The 25,440-nt window shown below is 36.4% G+C and overlaps 1 protein-coding gene and 1 pseudogene across 2 annotated transcripts in view; one reads left to right on the forward strand and one right to left on the reverse strand.

Annotated features, from left to right (window-relative positions):
• Ppme1 (protein phosphatase methylesterase 1) overlaps positions 1 to 25,440 on the forward strand; it is a 53,515-nt gene that overhangs the window by 6,009 nt on the left and 22,066 nt on the right. For both annotated transcript variants that reach the window (XR_001182281.3, XM_004863249.4), the window contains exons 2-3: positions 18,383 to 18,476; positions 19,020 to 19,112. Coding sequence is in view for 1 of the 2 variants with exons in the window: in XM_004863249.4 (XP_004863306.1) it covers positions 18,383 to 18,476; positions 19,020 to 19,112 (187 nt within the window). In the remaining variant the exon portion in view is untranslated. The remainder of the gene's footprint in view (positions 1 to 18,382; positions 18,477 to 19,019; positions 19,113 to 25,440) is intronic.
• LOC147828043 (elongation factor 1-alpha 1 pseudogene) lies at positions 15,257 to 17,700 on the reverse strand (annotated as a pseudogene).

Below are 25,440 nucleotides of genomic sequence, written 5' to 3' on the forward strand. Positions count from 1 at the left end.
TAAGTATTTTTTTTTGCTCACATTTTTATTTTTATATATGCATTTATAAGTGATATATGATGCATCTATTTAAGTATAAGAAAGTTACTTTATATAAAAATAAAATGAAGAAATGTTTTGGTACTGGGAAATTGAACCCAGGGCCTTCACACTGAGCTACATCCCAAGCTCTTTTTATTTATTTTTTATTTTGAAACAGATCTCACTAAGTCACTTAAAATTCAACCTAGGATGGATTGAATTTGCAATCTTCCTGCCTCAGCCTCCAGAGTGATAGGATTACAGACATGTGTCACCATGCCTAGCTTGAATTCTTTTTTATATAAAAATATAAAGTGAATTGTAAATGATAAAGTAATTGTATTATATTTTCTTCTAAGTGGTTCATCTTACAATTAATAGTGCCTCTGTATACAATTTTTCCTATATTTTACTAGCAACAAGATTGTGATCTACAGTTTTAGTCTTCCTTAATTTAATTGTGAACTTTTTGTATTTTATTTACTTGTCCCAAAGTAATTAGCACATAAGAGCTCAATAAATATTGTTGAGTGAGTGAATAACACTCAAATACAATAGAAAGATGACAGTTTTTAAGAAGTTTAGAATTGCCCACCTGAATTCAGTAGAGAAGTAAATGGGAGGGAGGAGCCATAGACTTTTTGAATATAGAAGTGAGATTCAGAATTGTGATTATTGACATTATGTAATAATGAACTTGTGCCCTGTTCTCCTATGATTCCATATTTATGCCTCTCTGTCCTTGCTCTCTTAAGGCAACGTAGCTCAGGTTGTTGTTTCATTTACTCTTTTTCATCTTTTTAAATTAAACTAGTTTTTCTTTAAGTATAAGAATCATGGTTCAAGATATATTAAAATACATTTAATTTAGTTTTCTGTGTTAATCACCTGAACTACAACATTATTAGCTGAATTTCATTAAAAATGGCATGTTAACATTTTATGGGTAAACAGGCTTGGGAGTGGAGCTATCTAGAAAACCTACCAGTATTTCATGATATTATTAGTCAGGAGAAATATGCTTCAATATGCACAAGTTAGTTGGAATATAAAACACATTGTTAAGTTGGAGACTCTATGTACTCACATTTTTTCACAGTTTATTGGGAAATTATAATCTTACGTTGATAATTAAATAGAAGATTTGCACTTTTGCCTGTTCTTTATCAGGTCAGTATTTAATAAGAATAAAACTTTGGTGCTGGGGGTGTGGCCCAGTGGTAGAGGGTTTACCTAGCATGCTTGAGGGCTTGTACATTTTGATCATACCTCATACTTCTGTCACAGCTGCAATGTGCAGTGACTGTTTACCACTCTCACCTCCTTTTAAGGGCAGGAACCAAATTTTTTTAAAGTTTAAATTTTTTAAATGACTAAATTTTAATCAATAGGAACTTCTGGCCTATTTATTTAACCAAGTGCCCAGGAAGTATGTCAGGGTCTGCCATGTAGGGCATATTCAGATGTTTCTTTAAGTGATTTGGAATTAAATTAGTTGCTTATGCAGTTTAGGCAAATTGTGCCTGGAAGGAGGTTCTAAAATAATTACTCTAGAGATATTTGTTACTTGATTTTTTTGGTACCAGGGATCAAACTCAGGACCTTGTGCTTGCAAGGCACGCGCGGTGCCACTGAGCTAAATCCCTGGCCCTGGCCCTGTTATTTGCTTTTGAAGTACATATATTTTTTATTCTAGATTATTATGCCATGCAGTTGGGTCTGAGGAAGAGGTTATATAGCTGTTGGTCTGAAATATACTTTATCAGAGGCTTCATTGGTTTTTAAACTGTGAGACCAAATCTAATTACTTTCTTCTTTTTGTGGTAGAATAATAACTTACATAAATTCTGATCACTGGATAATGCCACATATATTAATTATAAGGGTAAGCAGCTACATTTAGCCCTTGTAAAACATAAAAAGCCGTGTCTTCTTCCTTGCTTTCCTAATGGTATCTCAGTAGCTGTGTTTTTGTTTAAATTCAGATCATTTTAGAAAAGTTGTCATATAACTAGGATTCCCTTTCTGCTTTCATTAAAACTTGACTGGCTGATCTCTCTCTCTCTCTCTCTCTGCGTCTCCCTCTCTTTTCCTCTCTTCCCCCTCTCTCTCCCTCCCCCTCTCCTTCCTCTCTCTCTCCCTCTCTGCCCTTTTCCCTTTCCCCCCTCCTCTCTCCTCTCCTCTTTTCATTCATCTCTCTTTCTGCCCAATATGGTCACACTCCTGCACATAAGCCACCCTCTTCCCTCAGCCTCCTCAGTATTTGGAAATACAGATGTACAAAGCTATCTTTTTTTTTTCCTCTCTTACTGTATTAGGGCTTGAACCCAGGGTCTTCTCACTAAGCTGTCTTACTTTTGATGCTTACTGTTTAACTCATCAGATTGAACAACTACCCCCTACCCCTCCTAATAACTATTAACTTCTTAGGGCTTGAAAGAGTACTTTATATTTGTCTCCAAGATTTTCTCCCAAGTTGTCAGCACCTATCTTGAAAGGTTTTCTTGTTGATTTTGGTTTTGGTTTTGGAGACAGGATCTTGCTATGTAGTCCTGGCCAGCCTTGAATTTGCTATGCAGCCCAGGCAGGTCTTGAACTCAAGTAACAGGTATGAGCCACCATACCTGGCTATCTTGAAAGTTTTGATGCTGGTTTTGGTGTTTGCCAATGAAAATCAAGCTAGGACTATTAACATGAACTAACTACAGCACTGTTAAGATACTATCATTTTAAATGTGAAAAGAAATGTATCCTGGAGTTGACGAACTATGATAAGTTTCTTTTATATCACTTTACAGTTTAATGATTCCATACATATACCATCTCATTTTCTCCTCACAACTTCCTTAGGCTCGTATTACCCACATTTTAAGAAAACAAAGTCAAGCTTGCATCAGTTATTTGTTAAGTAGTGAAGCAAGGAAAAAAAATCCTAGTTTGTTGAAAGGTTATATACCTTTTTTCTCTTTACTTTTAGCTTTTTGGGAAAAAAAGTTAATAACTATGTTGTTCTTATATTGGATGAATAGTGGAAATAAAACTTAGGCTCTTTTCCTAATTTAGGCAGAGTAGAACTTGATTATCAAAGGTATAAGATTACAGTTCTCCTTCCTGTACTACAGCAGTCTTTATGCATTTTAAATGAAGTATATGATATGTGGTCTGACTCAGCAGGTTGGAATTGCCCATGGATTAAGTACCTTACATGAAAATGGTTTTATGTGAGGTAAAGTTTCATGTATTTGCTTGAAATCACATCAGCTAAATATCCTAGCTCTGTCACTGGCTAAGTTCTTGCTTCAGTGATAATAGAAATTCAAACTGAGGCTTTTAGAACAAATTTATGGGAAAAAGCTGTAATTGGAAAATAAGATAAAATGAAGGGGCCACAGCTCTGATAGAGGTCCAGCTGGTCATAGGAAAGCAAAAGAAGATAGGAAAAGGGCTTCAGTGTGAGGAACTAAAGGGCACAGGTCTGAAGAGGTGATCAAACCAGTCTATTCACAAAGGAATGGAGACCAGTTTTAGGGGATGCTGTGGTGAGCTGGGGTCTGATTGATCATTATGGTAGCTCTGGAGGAGTCATGATGGCTGGACGGGCATTTTGGTTCTTGTGAGATGATTCTTGCTTGGGGCAGTCTCCGTTTTTGTGAACTTAGGATGATTCTAGGTTTGGGGCAGTGGAAACTTATTGGGCATAGCTGAATGTCCTTGTAAATCTCTTATGTTGGTGTCCTCAGTCTTGAAGGGAGATAGTATAGGCGAGATAAATTTAGAGCTAATAAATCTTGTTTTGCCAAATTTTAGACAGACATTCCCTGAATGACTCACATGACTAATGCAGAGCTGAGAAAGGATTTGACCCAGAGTTTTACAAAATGAAAGTCAGATTTGTTCTGCTTTTATTTAGTTGGCTATTTAGGCACCTACCTTTTGGGCATCTACTTTTAAGTTCCCAACTGCCTCAGAAGAAAATACAAATCATACTTTTAATGAGTAACAGTTTAAGGGCCCACAAGTTTATCTTCTGTCCCTGTGGTAGTCTCTGACTGTGTCAGCTCTTCACATCTTGTCCTGTCCAGTTCAGGATAGTCTGGGAAATGCACTATTTCCATTTTTGAATTTCATGGTGCCCAGTTATAAGACAACTTAATATTCTCAACAATGGCCAACAAAATAGGACCTAGGCTTTTCAAAAACATGGTAGATCAGTATTAAGTTCAAACTCATTCAAAAGTCATTCTGTGTTCTCTCACTGCAAATGGCATCAGACAAACTGAAGAGATGACTTTGATTCTTATGACTTCATGCTCTTGCTCCCTCCTATCATTATTACATTTGTAAATCTTGACTTTCTTTTTAGTCTCTCTGGTGCTCAAGCTTGCTACAAACATTCTTTACCAATTATTACTCTCCCTGAAGTAGGAATGAATCCTCTTGAACCACTTTCTTAGGGATTTCTGGGTGTTATTGCCAGCTTAGATATCAAGAATGGAGAACCTAATATTATTTTGAGAATAGTATTAAAAATTGATAAGGAAATGACTCATAGAGTCATTCTAGCTCAGCTACTTTCTATAGTTTTAGACAAGGTGTTTAACCTCTCTTGACCTTATTTTCTCCTATTTATATATTCATATTTGAGGCAGGGTGTCAAAATGTAATCTAGGCTAGATTTTAACTTGCTAGCTACATAGCCCAGGCTGGCCTCAGATTCAAAATCCTCCTGTCTCAGGCTTCTGGGCACTGAGATTACTCATGCACCACCACTCCTCGCCGCTCATTTTTAAAACATGGATGATAATAACTGCCCAAGGGGTTATTTAGAAATTAATTTATGTATTTCTCCCCATTGTCTCTGCAAACCTCATTAAATTATAGTAAAATAATTTGGAAAAAGGAATAAAATCAAAGGACAAAGAGGAAGGAAGATAAGGTACCAACAAAATTTAAGAATATAGAAAAAACAAGTTGAAGCATATTAACTCAGTGGAGAAGAGAAAACTGAAAACTCCTTGGAGAAAGAGAATAAAAGCCAATCCTTGCCACAGTCCCATAAAAGCTTAGGAATTATAAGTGCGAGGGACCTTTGAAAAATGGCTGGTTTTTTTTTTCTGTAAGAGTTTTATAATTTTGGCTCTTCCATGTAAATCTGTAATCCATTTTCAGTTAATTTTTATATATGATGGGAGGAATACATCTAATTTCCTTGTTTTGCATATGGGTTACCAATTTCTCAGTACCATTTGACCCAGTGAGCTATCTTGGCATCTTTGTGAAAAACCCTTTAACCATAAATATATAGATTTAGTTTTGAACTCTCAAATTTTGTACCATTGATGTTGGTATGACAGTAGTGCACTGTTTTTGATTATTGTACCTTTGTAGTAAGTTTAAATCAAGAAGTAAGACTTTCAGATTTGGAGTTCTTTAAAAAATTATTTTGACTATTCTGGATCCTTTGAGTTCCATATATATTTTGGGATCAACTTACTCATTTCTTCATAGAAGCTAGCTGTATCATTGTTATTGTTGTTGTTGTTGAGGATTCAACCCAAGCCCTTTGCACTGAGCTATATCCCCAGTCCTTCATCTTTGATGCAGGGTCTCACTAACTCAGTAAATTGCCCAGGTTGGGCTTGAATTTAAGATCCTTCTGCCTCAGCTTCCCAGAGTGCTGGGATTATAGGTATGTGTCATCACACCCGCCTGTTAGCTGTAATTTTGATAGGCATTGCTTCAAATCAGATTAATTTGGGAAATACTACATCTTTTCTTTTTTCTTTCTCCTCCTCCTCCTCCCTACTCCCCCACCCCCCGACTGGGGATTGAATGTAGGGCCTTTGCACTGAGCTGTATCTCCACTCCTTTTTTAATTTTTTTTTTTTTTTTTTTTTGGTACCGGGGATTGAACTCGGGTTCTTGCGCTTGCGAAGCAGGCGGCAGAACCACTGAGCTAAATCCTCGGCCCTCCTTTTTTAATTTTTAAAATTTGAGACAGTGTTTTGCTAAGTCACCATTTAGGGTGGACTCAAATTTGTAGTCCTCCTGCTTCAGAATGGTGCTATGATTATAAGTATGTGTCACTTCATCCAGTTTAATATATGAAATCTTCATAGGTTTGTTTCCTTATGTGTTTTATGCCATCTGTGAGTTATTTGCCTTAGAATTTTATTTCTCTATGGTAGTTATGGATCCTAGAATGAAGGATACTTGTAGTCACTTTTCAGAGTTTATTGTTGAGGAAATTAAGACCAGATTAATATGCCAAAGGTCTCAAAGTTTGTAATCATTGGAAATGAAATTTAAAGTAAGATAATCTGACTTTAGAGCCCTTGCTATTGCCCATGAAACTATACCTGTCTCTCTATAGGTTATAATGTGTGAATGAATGTGCATATAGTTTTAATGAAAAGTTTAATTTTGGTGAAGCTCAAAGTCTAAATCTTCTCTTCTATCACTTCTGCTTTTGGTGTTATATCTAAGAAATTGTTGCTTAATTGTAGATCATGAAATTTTACTCTTGTGTTTCCTTTTCAGTTGTATAGTTTTAGCTTTTACATTTAGGTTTATGATTCACCTTTTTTTTTTTTTGAGACAGTTTTGCTATGTAGCCCATGCTGTTCTCAAACTCCTGGCGATTCTCCTGCCTCAGCTTCCCGAGTGCTGGGATTACAGGAGTGCACCACCACACCTGGCTTGTGATTCACTTTAGCACATGGATATTTAGTTGTCCCATCATTTGTTGGAAAAACTATCCTTTCCTCCATTGAATTGCCTTGGCCCCTTTTTTTTGAAAATTAGGTGACTGATAAGTGTTAGTTTATTTCTGGATGCCAGTCTATTTGATTGCTGTATGTGTTTATCCTAATTCTTTTACCACATTCTTGGTTAGTGTAGATCTATAGCATCCCATTTTCTTTTACTAGAAACCTTATTAGACTTAAGTAAAAGGGATTGTATTTATTAGCCTCAATGCCACTTAATAGTAGTTATAGTATTTATTTGGTCATAATAAATATTTATTGAGATATCAAGATAAGTCCTTTGTCATAGTAACTCATTTCATACTGTCAACAGGTATTAATCATTGATGTATCTGGGAATACATTGATGAAAAAATGGAGAATGTTTTTGCTTTCATAGATTTCACATTAGTGCCAAATTAGGTGGGTTGATTGGAGAATAGTACATACAGAAATAAAAAATGTTAGAAAATTATTAGTTTTATAATTAAAAGAAAGAACAGCTAATTTGAGAGTAAGCAATGAGAAGGCTATCTTAACCCTCATCACAACCACTATAAGGTTGTTAATATAACCCCATCTGACATGAAAAAAAAATTGTTTAGAGAAGTTAAGTGACTAGCTTAAGGTCATATAGTTAATAAAGGCAGAACTGGGTTATAAAAATAAACTGTATAGGCTGAGTGTGGTAGTGTATGCCTGTTATCCCAGCATTTGGGAGACTGAAGCAGGAAGATTGCCATGAATTTGAGGCCAGCTTGGTGAGCTCAAGGCCAGCCTGGACTATATAGTGAGATTCTGTCTCAAGAAAATCAAACTAAACCAAACAAAAAAACCCCTGTTAGTTGGTAGTAAATGGAGAATGATTTTTAGATGTAGGAACTAAAGCACAGTATCTTATTCTTATCTTTCCTTTTTCTTCTTGAAATAGGTTGTTGAGGTCAGAGTATAAGAGGACTCTTAATTTACAGATAGGTTTCTTGAAGCTAGTGGAATTGTATGTATATATATGCATTTTCTGCAGATTGATGGTTCATATCCCCACTCATCAGATTCTGAATATGGTTTGTGATTATACCAAATGGTCCAAAACACATTTGATTCACATGAATTAGGCAGCAATCAGATTTGCTTTGTGTCTCTCACAGTACAGTACTACCTTGTTCCCTACCTGCTAAACTCCTTCCTCTGATAGGAGGTAGGAGGAAATTACACATTTATTTTGTTAGGTTTGACATAACTTTTATCTTGACATAAAAATGTTGTATACCTTTACCTACTGAAGTAGTTTTTATTTACAAATAGTATGAGTTAATAATTCAACTCTTAGTTTAGAGTTTTAGAGTTGACTCTTGATTCTTTCAGTCATTCTCCATTTCTTGAATGTTCCTTGGGATTGAGCCCAGGGGGTCATGCTTGCTAGGCAGGTGCTCCACCACTAGGCTACATTCTCAGCCCTTGCTAATGGCCTTTTTTTTTTTTTTTGTATTAAATTCTTTTATTGGTACATTGTAGGTATACAATACAATTACATTTCTCATTGGGAATTGTACCTTTATATAATGCATCTTGGTTCTTATTTTTTCCCCATTCCTAGCCCTCCCTTCACGCCCTCCACCCTTCCCTATTTACAAAGACTTTATTTCCATTTCTCATCATTTTTCCTTTCCCTTCTTTCCTTTCCCCTGTGCCTCCCACTACCCCTACCCCTTTGGACTTTTTCTTCCTATTTTACATTATCGATTATTCATTCTAATCATTGGTACATTTTAGGTATACAATATAATGACATTCATCATTGGAAATTTGCACCTTTACATAGTCTCTCTTGGTTCTTATTTTTCACCCTTGCCCAGCCCTCCCTTCAACCCCTCCATTCCTCCCTATTTACAAAGATTTTGTTCCTATTTTTCCATTTTCTCATATTAATCCCATTCCCTTCTATCCTTTCCCCTAGCCCTCCCACTTCCTTCCCCTTTGCCCCTTTTCTTCCTATTTCACATTACCTATTATACATTTAGTCCTTATTTACACTTTCAGTTTCTCACACCAGAGAAACTATTCGGTATTTACACATGTGTGTCCTATTTATTTCACTTAAGAGTATTGCCTCAATGTGCATCCACTTAGCTATAAGTGTCTCTAATTTCTCATTTTTTATGGCTTAGTATTCTAAATATTAAAATAGAAACTCTGAACCAGTTGGAACAGAGGTTAGGTAGAACCCTTGAAGACATCGGTGTAGGAAAAGATTTTATGAACAAAACCTCAGTTGCCCGTGAACTAGCACAAACAATCAACAAATGGGATCTCTTCTTATTAAAAAGCTTCTGCACAGCAAGAGAAACCACCAGCATTGTGAAGAGACAACCCACAATGTGGGAAAAAATCTTCACCTGCTCTTCTTCAGACAAAGGTCTACTACCTCGAATCTATAAAGAACTTAAAAAGATCAGACCTCCCAAATTTAAAGACCCAATCCAAAAATGGGCATCTGAAATGAACAGACATTTCTCAGACAAAGAAGTAGAAATAGCAAATAAATACATGAAAAAATGTTCAACATCACTGGTCATTCGAGAGATGCAAATGAAAACAACACTGAGATTCCACTTCACTCCAGAAAGAATGGCTGCTATCATGAAATCAACCAATAACCAATGCTGGCGGGGCTGTGGGGAAAGAGGAACCCTGCTCCACTGCTGTTGCGAGTGTAGACTGGTGCAAGCACTGTGGAAATCAGTATGGAAATACCTCAAAGAACTAGGACTGGAAGTCCCATTTGACCCCGCTATTCCACTGCTGGGGATCTTCCCCAAAGAATAAAAGGAATCATACCACAGTGATATATGTGCGCCCATGTTCATAGCAGTGCAGTTTGTAATAGCTAAAACTTGGAAACAGCCCAAATGCCCATCAACTGGAGACTGGCTAATGGCTTTTTAAAAGGATGTGTTAGTTACTTTCTCCTTGCTGAGACAAAATCCCAACACCTACAAGTTAAGGGAAGAAAGGTTCATTTAGCTCACAGTTTGTAGAGGTTTCTTTAAGTTCCTAGTTGGCTGGCTCCAGGGTGGTGTGGCATGGCAGAGGGGCATCACAGGAGAAACAGTTCATGGTAAAGCAACAAGCAGAAGGCACCAAGCTACAAGTGATGACCTTCTATCCCTCATATCTTATCCTTATGGCCCGTAGCACACCCTTAATCCTAGCATAGCACTGTGAATCAATCCCACCATCATGCACTCTAGATCCAGCCACCTACAAAAAGCCCCACCTATGATTGCCTGAGGCTTTGAGGGGACATCTAGACACAAGCTGTAACAAAGATCTCTCTATCTTTTCCTCCTTTTTGATTCCATTGCTGGTTAAGACCTCCTACCCCTTATTAGAAAGTTATTGCAAAATAGTTTTTTCCAGAATGGCATTCATCTTGTTCCATTCACCATATTGATCTTTCTAAAATACTTTCATCTCTACATTTTATTGACTCCTCACTTTCTACGATACCTTCTTCCATGACACCTACTACATTCTATGACTTTTGCACCCCTGCAAAAAAAAAAATCATATATATGCACAAATAGCAAAAAAAAAAATTTATTCTCCATTTTATTATACTTGACATCATCCTTTCTCCACTATGAGTTTTTTTTCAGCTTTTTGCTTTTCAAAACTGTTTCACTTATTCCCACCTCTTTCCAGTTAGCTATTTTGTTTTCAGTGTGTCCTATAGCAAACTTTGTGCTAGGTCCTTACTTAAGCTTGCATTGTATATCTGTCTCTCTTTCTCTCTGCTTTCATGTGTATCTTTCTTTCATTCTTTGGGTTTTAGCCCAAAGTCTTTGCACTGACCTACATTCCCAGCCCATTTTATTTTGTTTTATTTTATTTTATATTTAATTTTTAATTTTGAGACCGGATCTCTCTTAGTCTCTAGGTTGCCCAGGCTAGGCTTGAACTTGTGATTCTCCTGCCTCATCTTCCCAGAGTGCTAAGATTACAGGCATGTGGCACCACTCCTGGCTCCTTTCTTTATTTCAATCAGTCCAAATTCTCTTTGTCCTTCAATGCCTAGCTTAATTGTTAGTTTTTTACTTTGAAGCCTGTCTTTGTTCCCCAAGTGGGAAGTAATATTTCTTTTCTGTTTTGAACATTCACAGCACTTCAACTTTGTACACTCTTAGGGTATTTAACTGATTGTACTTTCTGTTAGATATTTATATACTTGGTACTAGCTTCTTGAGGACAAAGGCATTGACTTGTCATCTTGTAACTCTCGCATATCTCCCCTCACCTCACCTCACCTCACTTAGACCAGCCTATACATATACTATAATAGGTTTTTGGTAAATGTTTATTGAGTGAATAAATTCTTATTTTAAAGTACTGTATAATTTAACTCTGTTACACTTTGTGTGTTTGTGTGTGTGTGTGTGTGTGTGTGTGTGTGTGTGTGTGAATTGAACTCATGCTAAGCAATCACTCCACCACTGAGCTACATCCCCATAGTTAAAAAAATTTTTTGTTTAATCTTTACACAGGATCCTGCCAGGTTGCTCATGCTAGTCTCGAATTTGGGGTCCTCCTGCCTCAGTTTTCCAAGTAGCTGGGATTACAGACTTGTAACACTGTGCCTAGGGTTGCTATGCTTTTGAAAAACTATTTCATTTTGACCCTATGAAGAAAAAGGCAGTGATTTATTTTAAAAATTATAACTAAAAAGGCCTACACAGGCTGTAATGACTGTAAAATAGCTATGCATAAAATAAGCCAAAACTATTTTTTTTAACTGACCAAAACTGCACCTCTAAAATGCAGAGTATTTTATTCTGACTAGAATATATAGATAATGTAAGCTCCTTACTGCCTATTTTGTCAGGGGCTGATCAGACCCTTAAATATCTGTGAGGGGAGAATGACAAGAAATAAAGAGAGACAGAGACAATATTCAAGGTACAAGGGGACCAGGAAAAGCCTGCCTCTAGTGGACAAACTCAACAACCTCCATGGTTGACCCACTTTTACTAGCAAGTGAGAAGCATAGAGGGAAGGGGTCATGTGTCATTCATTGAACAGTAACAGTTGAAAAGATATTTTGAAAAATAGGGAACAGGTTAAACTTTTACAAGGGGAGTGTGTGAAAAGGAAACAGGTTCTTCCCTGTACCCGGATGCCTGCCCAAATTAATAAGGAACTAGCATTCTTTACATTGTCCTCAGCAGATGTTATCTTGCCATGTGAGTACTGTGATTATAAGCATTCCCCACACAATCAGAAAGCATGCAGCCTTCTGCATACTCTTGTGTTTCCCAAGGCAGGTCACATTGGCCTTGGAACTGTGGGGCGTAAGTGACGCAATCTGGCCCCCAGTAATTCCTCACGTAGCCTGGTCCCCAACACTATTTAAGGTCTGACATTGGTTGCAAACTAACTGAAGTCTAGGAGTGTGTAAATAAGTTATGTATTGTTTGCACCAAGGAGGTGCTAAAGCTGTGTTAGAAAAATCTGTGTGTAGGAGCAGCTTTTGGAGATATAGAATTGTGGACTTAATCAAAGGTAATTACTCATTTGGTTGGTATAAGTTGGGTACTCCTTGGAACTTTTTTTTTTAATGAAGAAATTAGGAATAGATGTGTTCTCCTAAGAATAATTTCAACTTATTGGAAGTAACTTTTCTTTAAGTTGTGCCTGGCCAACTTATAAAGTTTTTGTGGCACTGGGAAAATCAATCATAATTAGACAGTGAAAAGGAAGCCCTTTTTAATATGCAGTACAACTTTACTGCTTTTCCTCAGCATAAATGAGAGAGTGAAAAGAAAAAAGAATTTGAGAAGTAATATAGCATTGGGACAAAGAAAAGAGGCTTTGGAGAGTGATGGAACTGGATGTGAATCCTGTCATTGCTACTTAATAGTTGTATGACCTTTGGCAGGTTACTTTATGTTTTAAATCTGTGTTTTCATCTGTGAAATAGGATAAAAATAACTCAGAGTTTTGTAAGGATTAAATAGATTCCCTCCAATAAAGTATTTGGCACAGTGACTCACCATTGTGTGTAGTAAATTTTCGGTACTATTACTATGATAATATCTTAGGTACATATATCAAAAATTCATGCTTGGATCCTTAGAATGTGTGACAGTATGTTTCACAACCCTGTTGTGGTTGTTATACTCAAATTAGTATTTGCACAGGTAGATTTGTGACTGACTGATGTTAAGTAGAATTATAAGCCCTGCTTCTGTTTTTCCTAGGAATTCAAATGCAACCAGAAAATCAAATCAATAAAACAAACAAATAAAAAGGTCCAGCTGGAATTGCAACCTACTTCCACAGAGGCTAATTTTTATAACAGAAGATAGGATTGTCCATTTACTGAACAATGAACAAATGCCAAATCTGTTAGATTCTTTAAAAGACATATTTTATTTAGTCACTGCAATCCAAGGCAGAAACAGTTTGATTAATTTGACCAAGTCCAAACTAAGTATTGGGAAGTTTTAGGGAATTGGACAGAAGTGATAGGAACTTTAAGGAATTTGACATCTCTTATTCCAGATTATGTGCACTCCTTTTATATTCCTAGGATTTGTCTTTGAAACTTAGACAACTTTAAAAATTCTCAGTGCTTAGGCCATATTCAAGTCAGTTTCTAGGGGTGAGACCCAAGTATCTTGGTGGGTTTTTTTTGTTCTTTTGTTTTGGTACCGGGGATTGAACTCAGGTCCTTGCGCTTGCACAGCAGGCTGAGAAACCACTGAGCTAAATCCCCGGCCCTATCTTGGTGTTTTTAAAGTTCCCCAGATGATTTCATTGTTATAGAAATTGAGAACTACTACTCCTGCCCAATGACTGAACATAGTAGATATTCAATACAGTAAATCCATCACTGTTGAAATAGACATCCCTAACTACCCAGCTGCTCCATTGTAAATCTTTCCAGTATTATAGCCAACCAAAAATACTTTTGTATTAACTTTATTATTATTTTTTTGATTATTATTTTTTTTTTTTGAGGCAGGGACTCTCTTTGTAGTTCAGGCTGGCCTCGAACTCTCAGTGATCCTCCTGCCTCAGCCTCCCAAGTGCTGGGATTACAGGTGCGTGCCACCATGCCCAGCAACTTTATTTTTCAAAAGGGCTTTGTCTTACACTTTATAGATCTTCCCCATCCAACCTCAGGGCAGGTACAGGAGGCTATCTGCCAGGAGGTAATGTTTTACTGCTGATATAATTCTGAATTCCCTCCATTAACAGGAAGAATAAATATGGAAATAGAGGAAGGCTGAAGATTTCCCTCCTGTTTCCCACTCAAGACATAGTTTGAAAATAGAGAAGCAGGGCATTGTGGTGTATGTCTGTAATCCTAGCCATGGGAGAGGCTGAGGCATGATGATCACAGGTTTGCGGCCAGCTTGGGTATCTTAGTTTGACCCTGTCTCAAAATTTAAAAAAGGACTTGGGATATAATTCAGTGTTAGAGGACTTGCCTAGCATGTGCAAGACTCTGGACCAATTCTCTGCCAGACACACACACACACCCACACACCCACACACACACACACACGCACATTTTTAAGTTATTTTTGTATATCAAGATGATAAAAATTTAAAAATGTTTGCTTTATAATGTGAAGCCAGAAAGTATGCATTTTGTATGTTGAGCAGAATTATAACTCTGCCTCTGTCTCTCTATCTCCATGTGTATATGTATATATATATATGTATATATATATGACAGATACTATTATTTAAGAATGAAAATAGTGCTACTATGAGGTTCAAATGTATTCCTTCCACAAATATTTGTTGAATGCCTACATTGTGCCAGCAGCTTGGATTACAACAGTAAGAAATATGTCTTGTACTAATGGAGATTAAGTCTAATTTTAACTTCGTTTTCAAAATTTGCAAGAATAAAATTAAAGCAACTTTTCATTTATAAATTCAACAATAAATTAGGTACAGGAATAAAGTGATTCTAATTGTATCTTTATTTTCACGCGCTTACTCCTCTTAACTGTATTTTAGACCATGCAATGAGGCAGTTTGTTTTGTTTTTACTTAGTGAAAAGCACAAGCTGTTTGTTTCTCTGTTCTCCTTTTTGTTCACCAATTCATTTATCGATTTATTAGCTGATTGCTTTATTCTATAAACAAATAATTATGAGTGCCCATGTATCAGTACTGTGCTGGGGCTCTGGATGCTGAGTAGGACAGAGGTCCTGTGAGCACCTTCTTACTCTCACGGGCTTGCCATATCCTAATGCTCCTTTTTTTTTTTTTTTTTTTTTTTTAATTCCATCATGCTATTGTAACTGACTATCATGGAACATTCAGGTTATTTTCCAAGTATTTTTGCAACTATATCTAATACTACAGTGAACATCATTGCAAATATAACACCTTAACTGTTTTCTGAAATTCTTTGAGAAGTGAAATTATAAACCAAGTTAAATACATATTTTATGGCTACCTGTTTTATATTATCAGAATGTTTTTCAAATTGTACTTCTTACAACATTTATAATATATGACGGTGAATGAGATTACACTCAAGTATTCAAAGCTGCTTTATTTTACATTTTGGTTGTTGAGAAAGGCATTTTCTCTAATGTAATTTTCTATTATTTGGGTCATTTCTATTTTCATAAAAAGGTTTCTCAAAAATTCAGATAAGCTTTTTAAATATAACAGTATTTTAAAATCATATTTGGGGTACATATTTTACCCTTCTATTGTGTTTTAGTTTTCTTTGTGCTTATTATATAGAAATTATGAATCAGAAAGTCTTTTTCCTTTGTGGTTGCTTTATAACTTTTTTTTTTCCTCATTAAACTTTGTTTTAATGGGTCTCAGAATTCTGTGACAGATTTTTGGTCAAGTTGTTTCCATTAAAAAGTGATATTAAAAACTAATAACTTAAAAGTGTCACACACAAAAAGAAAACAAATGGTCTACAAAACACATTCTCCTTTCCTCCTGAAGGTTTTATGATGCATTGTTATCATTAACCAGTCTTTTACTATTAAATTTAGATGGCCAATTGGGAGAAACAGTTCTGAGACCGGTCTTCCACCACTGATTAAGACCAGGGTGGCAGGTGTTAGGGGTGAGATTCATTTAGCCTTCTGACTTTTCTGGGCAGACTTGGTGACCTTGCCAGCTCCAGCAGCCTTCTTGTCCACTGCTTCGATGACGCCCACAGCAACTGTCTGTCTCACATCGCGAACAGTGAAACAACCCAGAGGTGGATAGTCAGAGAAGCTCTCGATACACGTGGGCTTGCCTGGAACCATGTCAACAATGGCAGCATCACCAGATTTCAAGAATTTGGGGCCATCTTCCAGCTTCTTACCAGACCGGTGATCAATCTTTTCTTTCAGCTCAGCAAACTTGCAAGCAATGTGAGCTGTATGGCAATCCAGTACAGGAACATAGCCAGCACTGATCTGGCCTGGATGGTTCAGGATAATGACCTGAGGAGTGAAACCAGCTGCTTCCATTGGTGGGTCATTTTTGCTGTCACCAGCAACATTGCTACGATGAACATCTTTGACAGACACGTTCTTGACGTTGAAGCCCACATTGTCACCAGGAAAAGCTTCATTCAGAGCCTCTTGGTGCATTTCAACAGACTTTACTTCAGTTGTGACATTGACTGGTGTGAAGGTGACCACCATGCCAGGTTTGAGAACACTAGTCTCCACTCTGCCCACAGGGACTGTACCGATACCACCAATTTTGTAGACATCCTGGAGGGGCAGCCGCAAAGGCTTGTCAGTTGGGTGAGTGGGTGGCAGGATGTAATCCAAAGCTTCAAGCAGTCTGGTTCCACTGGCATTGCCATCTTTACGAGTGACCTTCCATCCCTTGAGCCAAGGCATGTTAGCACTTGGCTCCAACATGTTGTCACCATTCTAACCAGAAATTGGCACAAAAGCTACTGTGTCAGGGTTGTAGCCAATTTTCTTAAAGTAGGTGCTGACTTAACAATTTCCTCGTATCTCTTCTGGCTGTAGGGGGGCTCAGTGGAGTCCATTTTGTTAACACCAACAATGAGTTGTTTCGCACCCAGTGTGTAAGCCAGAAGGGCATGCTCATGGATCTACCCGTTCTTGGAGATACCAGCTTCGAATTCACCAACACCAGCAGCAACAATCAGCCTGAGATGTGCCTGTAATCATGTTTTTGATAAAGTCTCTTGTGTCCTGGAGCATCAATGATAGTCACGTAATACTTGCTGGTCTCAAAATTTCCACAGGGAGATGTCAATGGTGATATCACGCTCGCGCTCGGCTTTCAGTTTATCCAAGACCCAGGCATACTTGAAAGAACCCTTCCCCATCTCAGCAGCCTCCTTCTCAAATTTTTCAGTGGTTCTTTTGTCGATGCCACCACCTTTGTAGATCAGATGGCTGGTAGTGGTGGACTTGCCCGAATCTACGTGTCCTATGACAATGATATTGATATGAGTCTTTTTCTTTCCCATGTTGGCTTTGATTTAGTGGTGGTTTTCACTACACCTGTGCTCGCACGGCAGACCCGTTGCGAAAAAAAGCTGCTTTATAACTCTTAATCTATGAAATATTTTATTTTTTTGGTACCGGGGATCGAACTTGGGTCCTTGTGCTTGCAAGGCAGGTGGGAGAACCACTGAGCTAAATCCCTGGTCCTATGAAATATTTTACTGTTTGCTAATTTAATTTTTCAAAATTCTTCACTGATCAGATATCTAAAAGATAATCCCTAAACAAAAATTTATAAATGTCATTTAGTGAATTATAAAGATCTATTTCAAAGAGAGCCAGCAATTATGTTCAGCATTGCTTATTTCTTTTTTTTTCTTGGTACTGGAGATCAAACTCAGATCCTTGGACTTGTGGGGCAGGCAGCAGAACTACTAAGCTAAATCCTCGGCCCCTGCATTGCTTATTTCTAATGTACTGAGTTTTTCCTATTAAAAATATAAAAAAACTGGGGCCAGGGATTTAGCTCAGTGGCACTGTGGCTGCCTTGCAAGCAGAAGGTCCTGAGTTTAATCACTGGTACCAAAAAAATAAATAAAAAAAAATTTTTTTAAAACTAGCAGATTTTATGGTATTGTATATACACAGAATTTATGTTAAGATACACTAATGAATTTTATAAAGTTTAAAATTTTTACTCTTAAATCTATATTTGAACTTATTCAAACATTTTAATTTAATGCTTGTGATGAACTCTGTATCTTTAAGAGAAAATACTCTTTAATTGAGTGTGATGGCACACCTCTGTAATCCCAGCACTCCAGGAAGTTGAGGCAAGAGAACTGCAAGTTCAAGTCCAGCCTTGGCAATTTAGTGACTTAGTGAAACCCTATCTCAAAATTAAAAATTGAAAACTGGGTGGGAATGTAGTTCAATGTAAAGGCCTTCAGTTCAATCCCTGGTACCATAAGAAAGAAAGAAAAAGAAAAGAAAGGAGGGAAAGGAAGGGAGGGAAAGGAAAGGAAAGAATCTTGCTATTTTCAGATTTACATTTAGCATTTGTTGATCACATTTTATTTTCTCATGAATAACTAATTTTTACATATAATCAGTCTCTCTCTCTCCCACTTCCTCCCCCCACAGCCCTGGAAGAAAGCGGGACTTTTCCCCTGTTCCTTGGAGTCAGTATTTCGAGTCTATGGAAGATGTGGAAGTAGAGAATGAGACTGGCAAGGATATATCCTTTGCAAACTGGTTTATTTGTAAGTTTATGATATTAAGAAGATCATGTGGTACAGTATCTAAAATGTTTGTTTCTGCTGTATTTTTCACTTTATTCCCTACCCATTCTTTGCACAACATGGTATATCATTTGTTAAGTTTTTGCCAGAATCTTTCTTGGCTATAATTCTCTAATTTATGGGGACAGGATTAAGAATTAAATTCCTGAGACGAATTAATCTCTTGGGGCCCAAGTGAAAGTTTCATGAGTTAAGTGATGTAAAATGGTTTCCTTTCCAGAAACCAGGGACTACATCCTCATTAGGGCAGAATGAATACTATTCTTTTCTTCATTGAAATACATGGTCATTCTACCTCCAGACTTCAGAAATGGAGTTGATATCTCAAAAACATCTATTTAAATATTTTTAAAGTTTGACAGTTAGCAGTTGAGTGTGTAGTTTGATGCTACTCAGATTTTTTAGTCAGTATCATTATGACTAATCAAAAATTTGAATGAGAAAAGAAACTTAAATATGTTGTCTTTAACAATTCATACACTTTTCGAGTTTACAAGAGTGGTTCAGAGGGTCCAGTCCTGCTTCTTCTGCATGGAGGAGGCCATTCTGCCCTTTCCTGGGCTGTGTTCACGGTAAGTTATGACAGTAGAAGTTGATTTTCGTGTAATCATTGTTTATTTCTGGTAAATTTGACTAGCCTAACTCTTCTTTATATGCTCATTCAGTTTGCTTGATTTTAGAGGGTTAGAGATGGAGTGGATTCCAAATACTTATACTAGGCCTAAGATCATTTGTTCCCTTTTTTTCTTTATTCATTAATTTTATTGGTACATTTTATGTATACAATATGCTGAAATTCATTATTGGGAATTTGTACCTTTACATAACCTATCTTGGTTCTTATTTTTTCCCCATTCCCCTGCCCTCCCTTCAACCCCTCCACCCCTCCCTATTTACAAAGACTTTGTTTCCATTAAGATCACTTGTTCTTTAAACAAGAGGTTATTAACTAGGATGGGTCTTAGTGCTCTCAGTTTATAAAATTGTATATATATGTGCATTGAGATGAGGGGCATGGAATTTGTGCCTTCTCAAAGGCAATGGTCTGTATCTCAGTAATTTTAAGTAAATAGATTAAATAGACCTTAAATTCAGATGCTTTAGATAATGTTTTTCACTTTATCTCTTTCATAGAGTCTCTATGGTGCTTTGCACGTGGAAATGTATCATAAATATTTGGAAAATATTTGTTTTTGAAGCAATGCTTTGTATTTTTATGGTATCTGAGCTACTGGAGAGTAAACAATATTTGTTGGTATACTCTGATTAGAGTGGAAGATAAGTGTTTGTATGAATGCTGCCAGTTGTAGATCATCCTGATATATCCTTGACTCTGGAGTGAGGCAGCTCTTGTGCAAGGAGAGGTAGTTCTAAGGAAGATACTAGCAACACCCTTGTTTAAAATGAAGTTGTCATCACTTTATACATGTATCAAGCAGTTATATATACTTACTCTTTAGCACTGTGGGGGCTAAAGGACAGAAAATGGGAACGAGCAGATGGCTGTGGAATTGAGAAAGGCTTGAAACATATCACTGTTCCTGGTAGCAGGGATTATTGAGATTAAGTATTAAATCACCTCCTTATGTCTTCTGTAGACTAAAAATTCCTTGAAAATAGGGATATCTTGGTTGGCAACCCATTCGGGACTCCATCTGTCTCTCAGGAGCTATTCTTATTCCCCATTTCTGTTTGCCATTCCTATTCCCCAATAAATTTTCCTACTCTTAAAAAAAAGAAAAGAAAAGAAAATGGAGATCATATTCCTTTTTGTTTCCCAAATGTTTTGAAATAGTTCTTGACACACAGGCACTTATTCAACAGTTAATGAGTGATTTGACTCTTGTTCTCTATTTCCTTCTGTTACTATAAGATAAGCTATATAATTTGCCAGTAAATACCAGGCTCTTTCATGTCTCCATGTTCACCAATAGAAATATATTGCAAGCCACATGTATAATGTAAAATTTTCTAGTAGATACATTAGATAGGTAAAAAGAAAGAAGTGAAATTAATTTTAATAGTAAATTTTATTTAACCCATTGCATCCAAAATATTTCAACAGATAACCAAAATAAAAATTATTGACATGTTTAATAGTCCATTTTTTGTTGGCAGTAACACAATACAACAGACTGGGTGAGTTGTAAAAGAGATTTATGTTTGGCTGAGAGTTCTAGAGATGCAAGGTAGTGGGGCCACATTTGTTGATGGCTTTCTTACTACAGATTTCTGAGGTAGCACAAGGCATCACATCTCATAAGACAGGGAGTGTGTGTGAGAGTGTGTGTGCACACACGTGTGGCCCTCCATTGAAAGCCACAGAATTTAATCATGAGGGGGTCTATCCTAACAGTTGTATCTAATCCTAATCATGTTCAAAAGAACCCATCTTTTCTAAATACTATAGTAGGATTGAGTTTTCACCCTCTGAATACCTTACAATGGAGATTGAATTTCAACACATGAAGCCTTGGGGGTCTGTGATGGAAGGCTGAAGGGTCTGCACTGGAAGGCTGGAGAGTTTGTGCTGCAAGGGTAAAGAGTCTACACTGGAAGTTAGGAGACAGACACGCAAGGCAAAGGCAATGACTGGAGCTCCTCTGAAGAAACAAGAATCGAGCCTACCTTCTTCTTTCTCCTTTTTATTTCCATTCAAGCTACAAGCCTGTTGGTTGGTGCCACTCATACCCATGGTGGATCTTCCATCTTCAGTAAATCCATTTAGTCATACCATGAGCTAAGCCAGGCCAATCAGTTGAGCGTTTCTTCTTCAACTTGACACAACAGTTAACTATTACATAGTATGTGGTCTGTTTTGGAGAAAATTTCATATGCTGCTGAGAAGTATGTGTATTCTGTAGTTGTTGGGTAGGACATTCTGTAGATATCTAATAAGTCCATTTGCCTAATGATTTGGTTCAACTCTGATATTTCTTAGGAGGGTGTTGTTTTATTTCCATGTGTTTATGAAGTTCTTGTGGTTTCTTTGCCATACATTTCCAATTTCACTGCACTGTGGTCTGATAATATGGATGGGATAATTTCAATTCTTTTGCATTTACTTAAGCATGTTCTATGAGCTAGTATGTGGTCTATTTTGGAGAATGTCCCATGTGTTACTGAGAACAATGTGTATTCTATTGCTATGGGGTGGAAGACATCTACTGTAGACATCTACTGAGTCCATTTGTTCAAAAGTTTGGTTCAATTCTGCTAATTCATTGTTGATTTTTTTGTCTAGTTGGTTCATGTACAAAGCACATCTTTTAAGCTCTATTGTATGTCATTTTTTGTTGTTGTTTTTTTTTTGGTACCAGGGATCGATCTCAGGGTCTTGCACTTGCAAGGCAGGTGGTGGAACCACTGAGCTAAATCCCTGGCCCTTACACAACACATCTTAATTCTTTTTTTTTCATCCTCTTTGTTTCTTGATCCATTCTGCCAGTCTATCTTTTGATTAGAAAATTAAGACCATTCACATTGAGAGTTATTACTGAAAGGTATTGACTTACTCCTGACATTGCATTATTTTCCTGTTGCTGATTTCTTTCTACTTGACTGCTTATCCTAGCTAGTATATTCATTCTATTAGACCTTTTGTCATTGTTAGCTTTGTTGTCTCTTTCTAGGATATCCTGGAGAATATTTTTGGAGTGCTGGTTTGGTGGCCATGAACTTCTTTAGGTCTTCTTTATCATGAAAATATCTTATTTCTCCATCAATTCTGAAAGATAGTTCTGCAGGATGTATCATCCAGAGTCCATAGGGTGTGTAGCTCTGTTTGGTCCATTGCAGGGGGAGTCTGTCCTTCAGTTCTAAGTATTTAATACAGAGTGTTAATTTTTCTCAAGGATGAAGAAAATTAAGGGCCGGGGATTTAGCTCAGTGGTTCCACCGCCTGCCTCACAAGTGCAAGACCCTGAGTTCGATCCCTGGTACAAAAACAAAACATTACATAAAAAGAATGAAGAAGCTGGGGATTTAGCTCAGTGGTTCGGGTGCCTGCCACACAAGCACAGGGTCCCAAGTTCGATCCCCAGTGCCAAAAATAAATAAAAAAACCAAAAAAGAAGAAGAAAATTAAATTCTCTACTATGTAAAAAAACCAAACTACTTCAGATGGTACTGTTTTAAACTATCCAACTTACTTTTGAAGGTAGTTATTAGTCTAATAGCAAATGCAGGAAATGACAGTGCCAGGAAAATTAAGCCAATCTCATTTATAAAAGAGATATCATATAAAACTGCAGCACATTAAATTTAGTAGTGTAGTAAAATAATAATACATCTGTGATCAAGTAGATTTTATTCCAGGAATTTAAGAATGGCTGAGCATTTAATGATCAGTGTAATTCTTCTCTCACTTTACTTGATGCCTGTAAAACACTTGGTCACCTACAGCACCTACCTATGTTGTAAACTCCTTGCAACTAGGAATAGATGAAAAATTTCCTGAATTTTATAACGTTTATATAAGAAAGTGCATAAATAAATGTATTTAGTGGTAAAATATTAGACATGGTCCTTTTTTCATTATTGAGGACTGACAGACAAAGGTGTTATTTTCAATACTGTACTGGAAGTTCTAGCCAAATAACAAGGAAAGAAAAGAGTTTTAGAGATCTGAAAAACAAAAGAAAGAACTTGAACTGTTGTTATAGATGTTGTCTTCCTAGCAAGTAAAAGGAAATCATCTGATAATAAGCAGTAGTTTATAAATTTAACTTTTTTGTTTGTTTGTTTGGTTTTTTTTTTTTTGGTACTGGGGATCGAACTCGGGTCCTTGCATTTGCATAGCAGGTGGCGAAACCACTGAGCTAAATTCCCAGCCCAATATAAAGTTAACTTTTAAATAAAATTGTTTTTTTAAATATTAGCACTTGATAAATTTGTAAATATAGGAAAATAATTAAAACAACAAAAATACACAATGCCTGGGGGAAAAATCCTTATGCTTTAAGCATAAGACATTTATGAAGAAAACAAAACTTCATAGTATTTAGAGGAAAATCTAAAAAAAGAAATCATATTTCTGTACTGATGTAATTTAGTTATGATCCCAGTGGGATTTTTCATTAGACTTAATCAACAAACTGAATTCATACAGAAGAGTAAATGCCTAGTGATAACCAAGATAATTTTGAAAAAGAGCAAGTGACAGGTATCTTGCCTTCTCAGATACCAAAATATATTATAAAACTCTTTATCACTTAATATGGTATTGGGAGAAAAAAATACACCCACATATAAAAACGAATGTGATATATGAATAAAAATAGAGCAGTCCAGGTCCAGGGATGTAGTGCAGTGGTGCTGCAGCTGCCTTGCAGGCGCAAGGTCCTGAGTTCAGTCCTCAGTACCAGGAAAAAAAAGAAAAAGAAAAAGAAAAAAAGCAGTCCAAGTGGATTAAATGGCTAAATTTTAAAAGTAAACTAGAAGACTATTCATTTTGGAGCAAGCTTTCTTAAACATGGCCAGAAGTAAAAGCCATAAGGGAAAGATTGATTAACCTGACTTTGCCAAAACCAAACCTTCTGTTAAACCACTAACTGGGTGCTAGGTAAAAAATATTTTAAATATATGCAGTAGATAATAAGCAAAGGGTTAATATTTTCATCATTTTTAGGAAGGTGGAAAAACTGCAAAACAGAAAAAAGACAATTCAGTACTAAAAAGGGCAAGAGATATGAAGTATTATTTTATAGAAGAGGAAATATAAAATAATACCACATTTCACTTATGACATTGGCAAAAATTGTTAAGTTTGAGGATGTTATATGTTTGTGAGAATACTTATTGGTCCATATCACTAATATCTGATATACCCTTCAGAACTTGTTTGGTCGGCTACAAAAATTGTGGTAATATTTTCTCAGCCTACTTCTCAGGGAGGTAATTTGAGATTATCTGAGGTAATTAGGTGAGAAGGTATCACGATATCTAGAAGCATGTTATTACCACCCAGATCTTTTTTCCAGTTTTGTCTCTTACTCTCTGTACATTAGAATTACCTGTAGAATTCTAAAATACATAGATAGCCTTGACCTTTTCCTTCAGTTCACTTAAATGAGAATTTCTTGGTATCTCTTATAGCTCCTTAGGATTTTTTGTTTTTTGTTTTTGTTTTTTCTTGTCTTTCTCTGTCATACTAGAATTTAAACATGAGAGCAAGGGCAATGCCAATTTTTGTTGTTGTTGTTTTTACTACTATTACCCCATTACTCAGTGCTGGATTTTTAGGTGTAACTTAGAAAGACTTATTAAGTGAATGAACATCTATTTAAATATCTTGTTGGTGTTTTCTGAAAGTCCCATATGATTGCAAATCATTACCTTCAAGCTAAAATTTGGAACTGACAATTACTTCAAATGCATATTTTATAATGTAAACCTAGTTCTGACTCTAAAAATGTGTCTTGTAAACCTACTTTTTTTTTTTGGCAGTCAAGCAAATTTGACACTATCTTTACCCTTTAACTTTATATTATATTAATATATAGACTTCTTTTTGTCATTCAAGGTTTTACTATCCACCATAATGCATTAAATAATACCTGAAAATTAACAAATAGCTTTCAGGAACAAACAGCTTAGTAGATTTCAGTCCATTGTTGCTTTTAAATGTATTCATTAGTTGGAGTAATAGAAGTAGAAACACACTTGACTTTCTACATGATTTAAAATATAATTTAAGAATCTGACTTATGTTTGTGTGTTGTCCTGAGCCAAGATACAATGGGCTCACAGTCTTTATCTATAGGATTCTTTCTTTAAAGTAGGGGAAAGATGTCCAAGAAATATGGATGAAAACCATAGGTAATAGCAGAGTTCAGAAGATCATTACCTAAAGGTACTAAAAACACTGTGTTTCAGGAAAGGCTAGGCAGATTTAAGGCT

This window comes from Heterocephalus glaber, unplaced genomic scaffold, assembly GCF_053883595.1.
Source record: "Heterocephalus glaber isolate CG9 unplaced genomic scaffold, H.glaber_assembly_v1.0 deba00001428, whole genome shotgun sequence".
NCBI lineage: Eukaryota > Metazoa > Chordata > Mammalia > Rodentia > Bathyergidae > Heterocephalus > Heterocephalus glaber.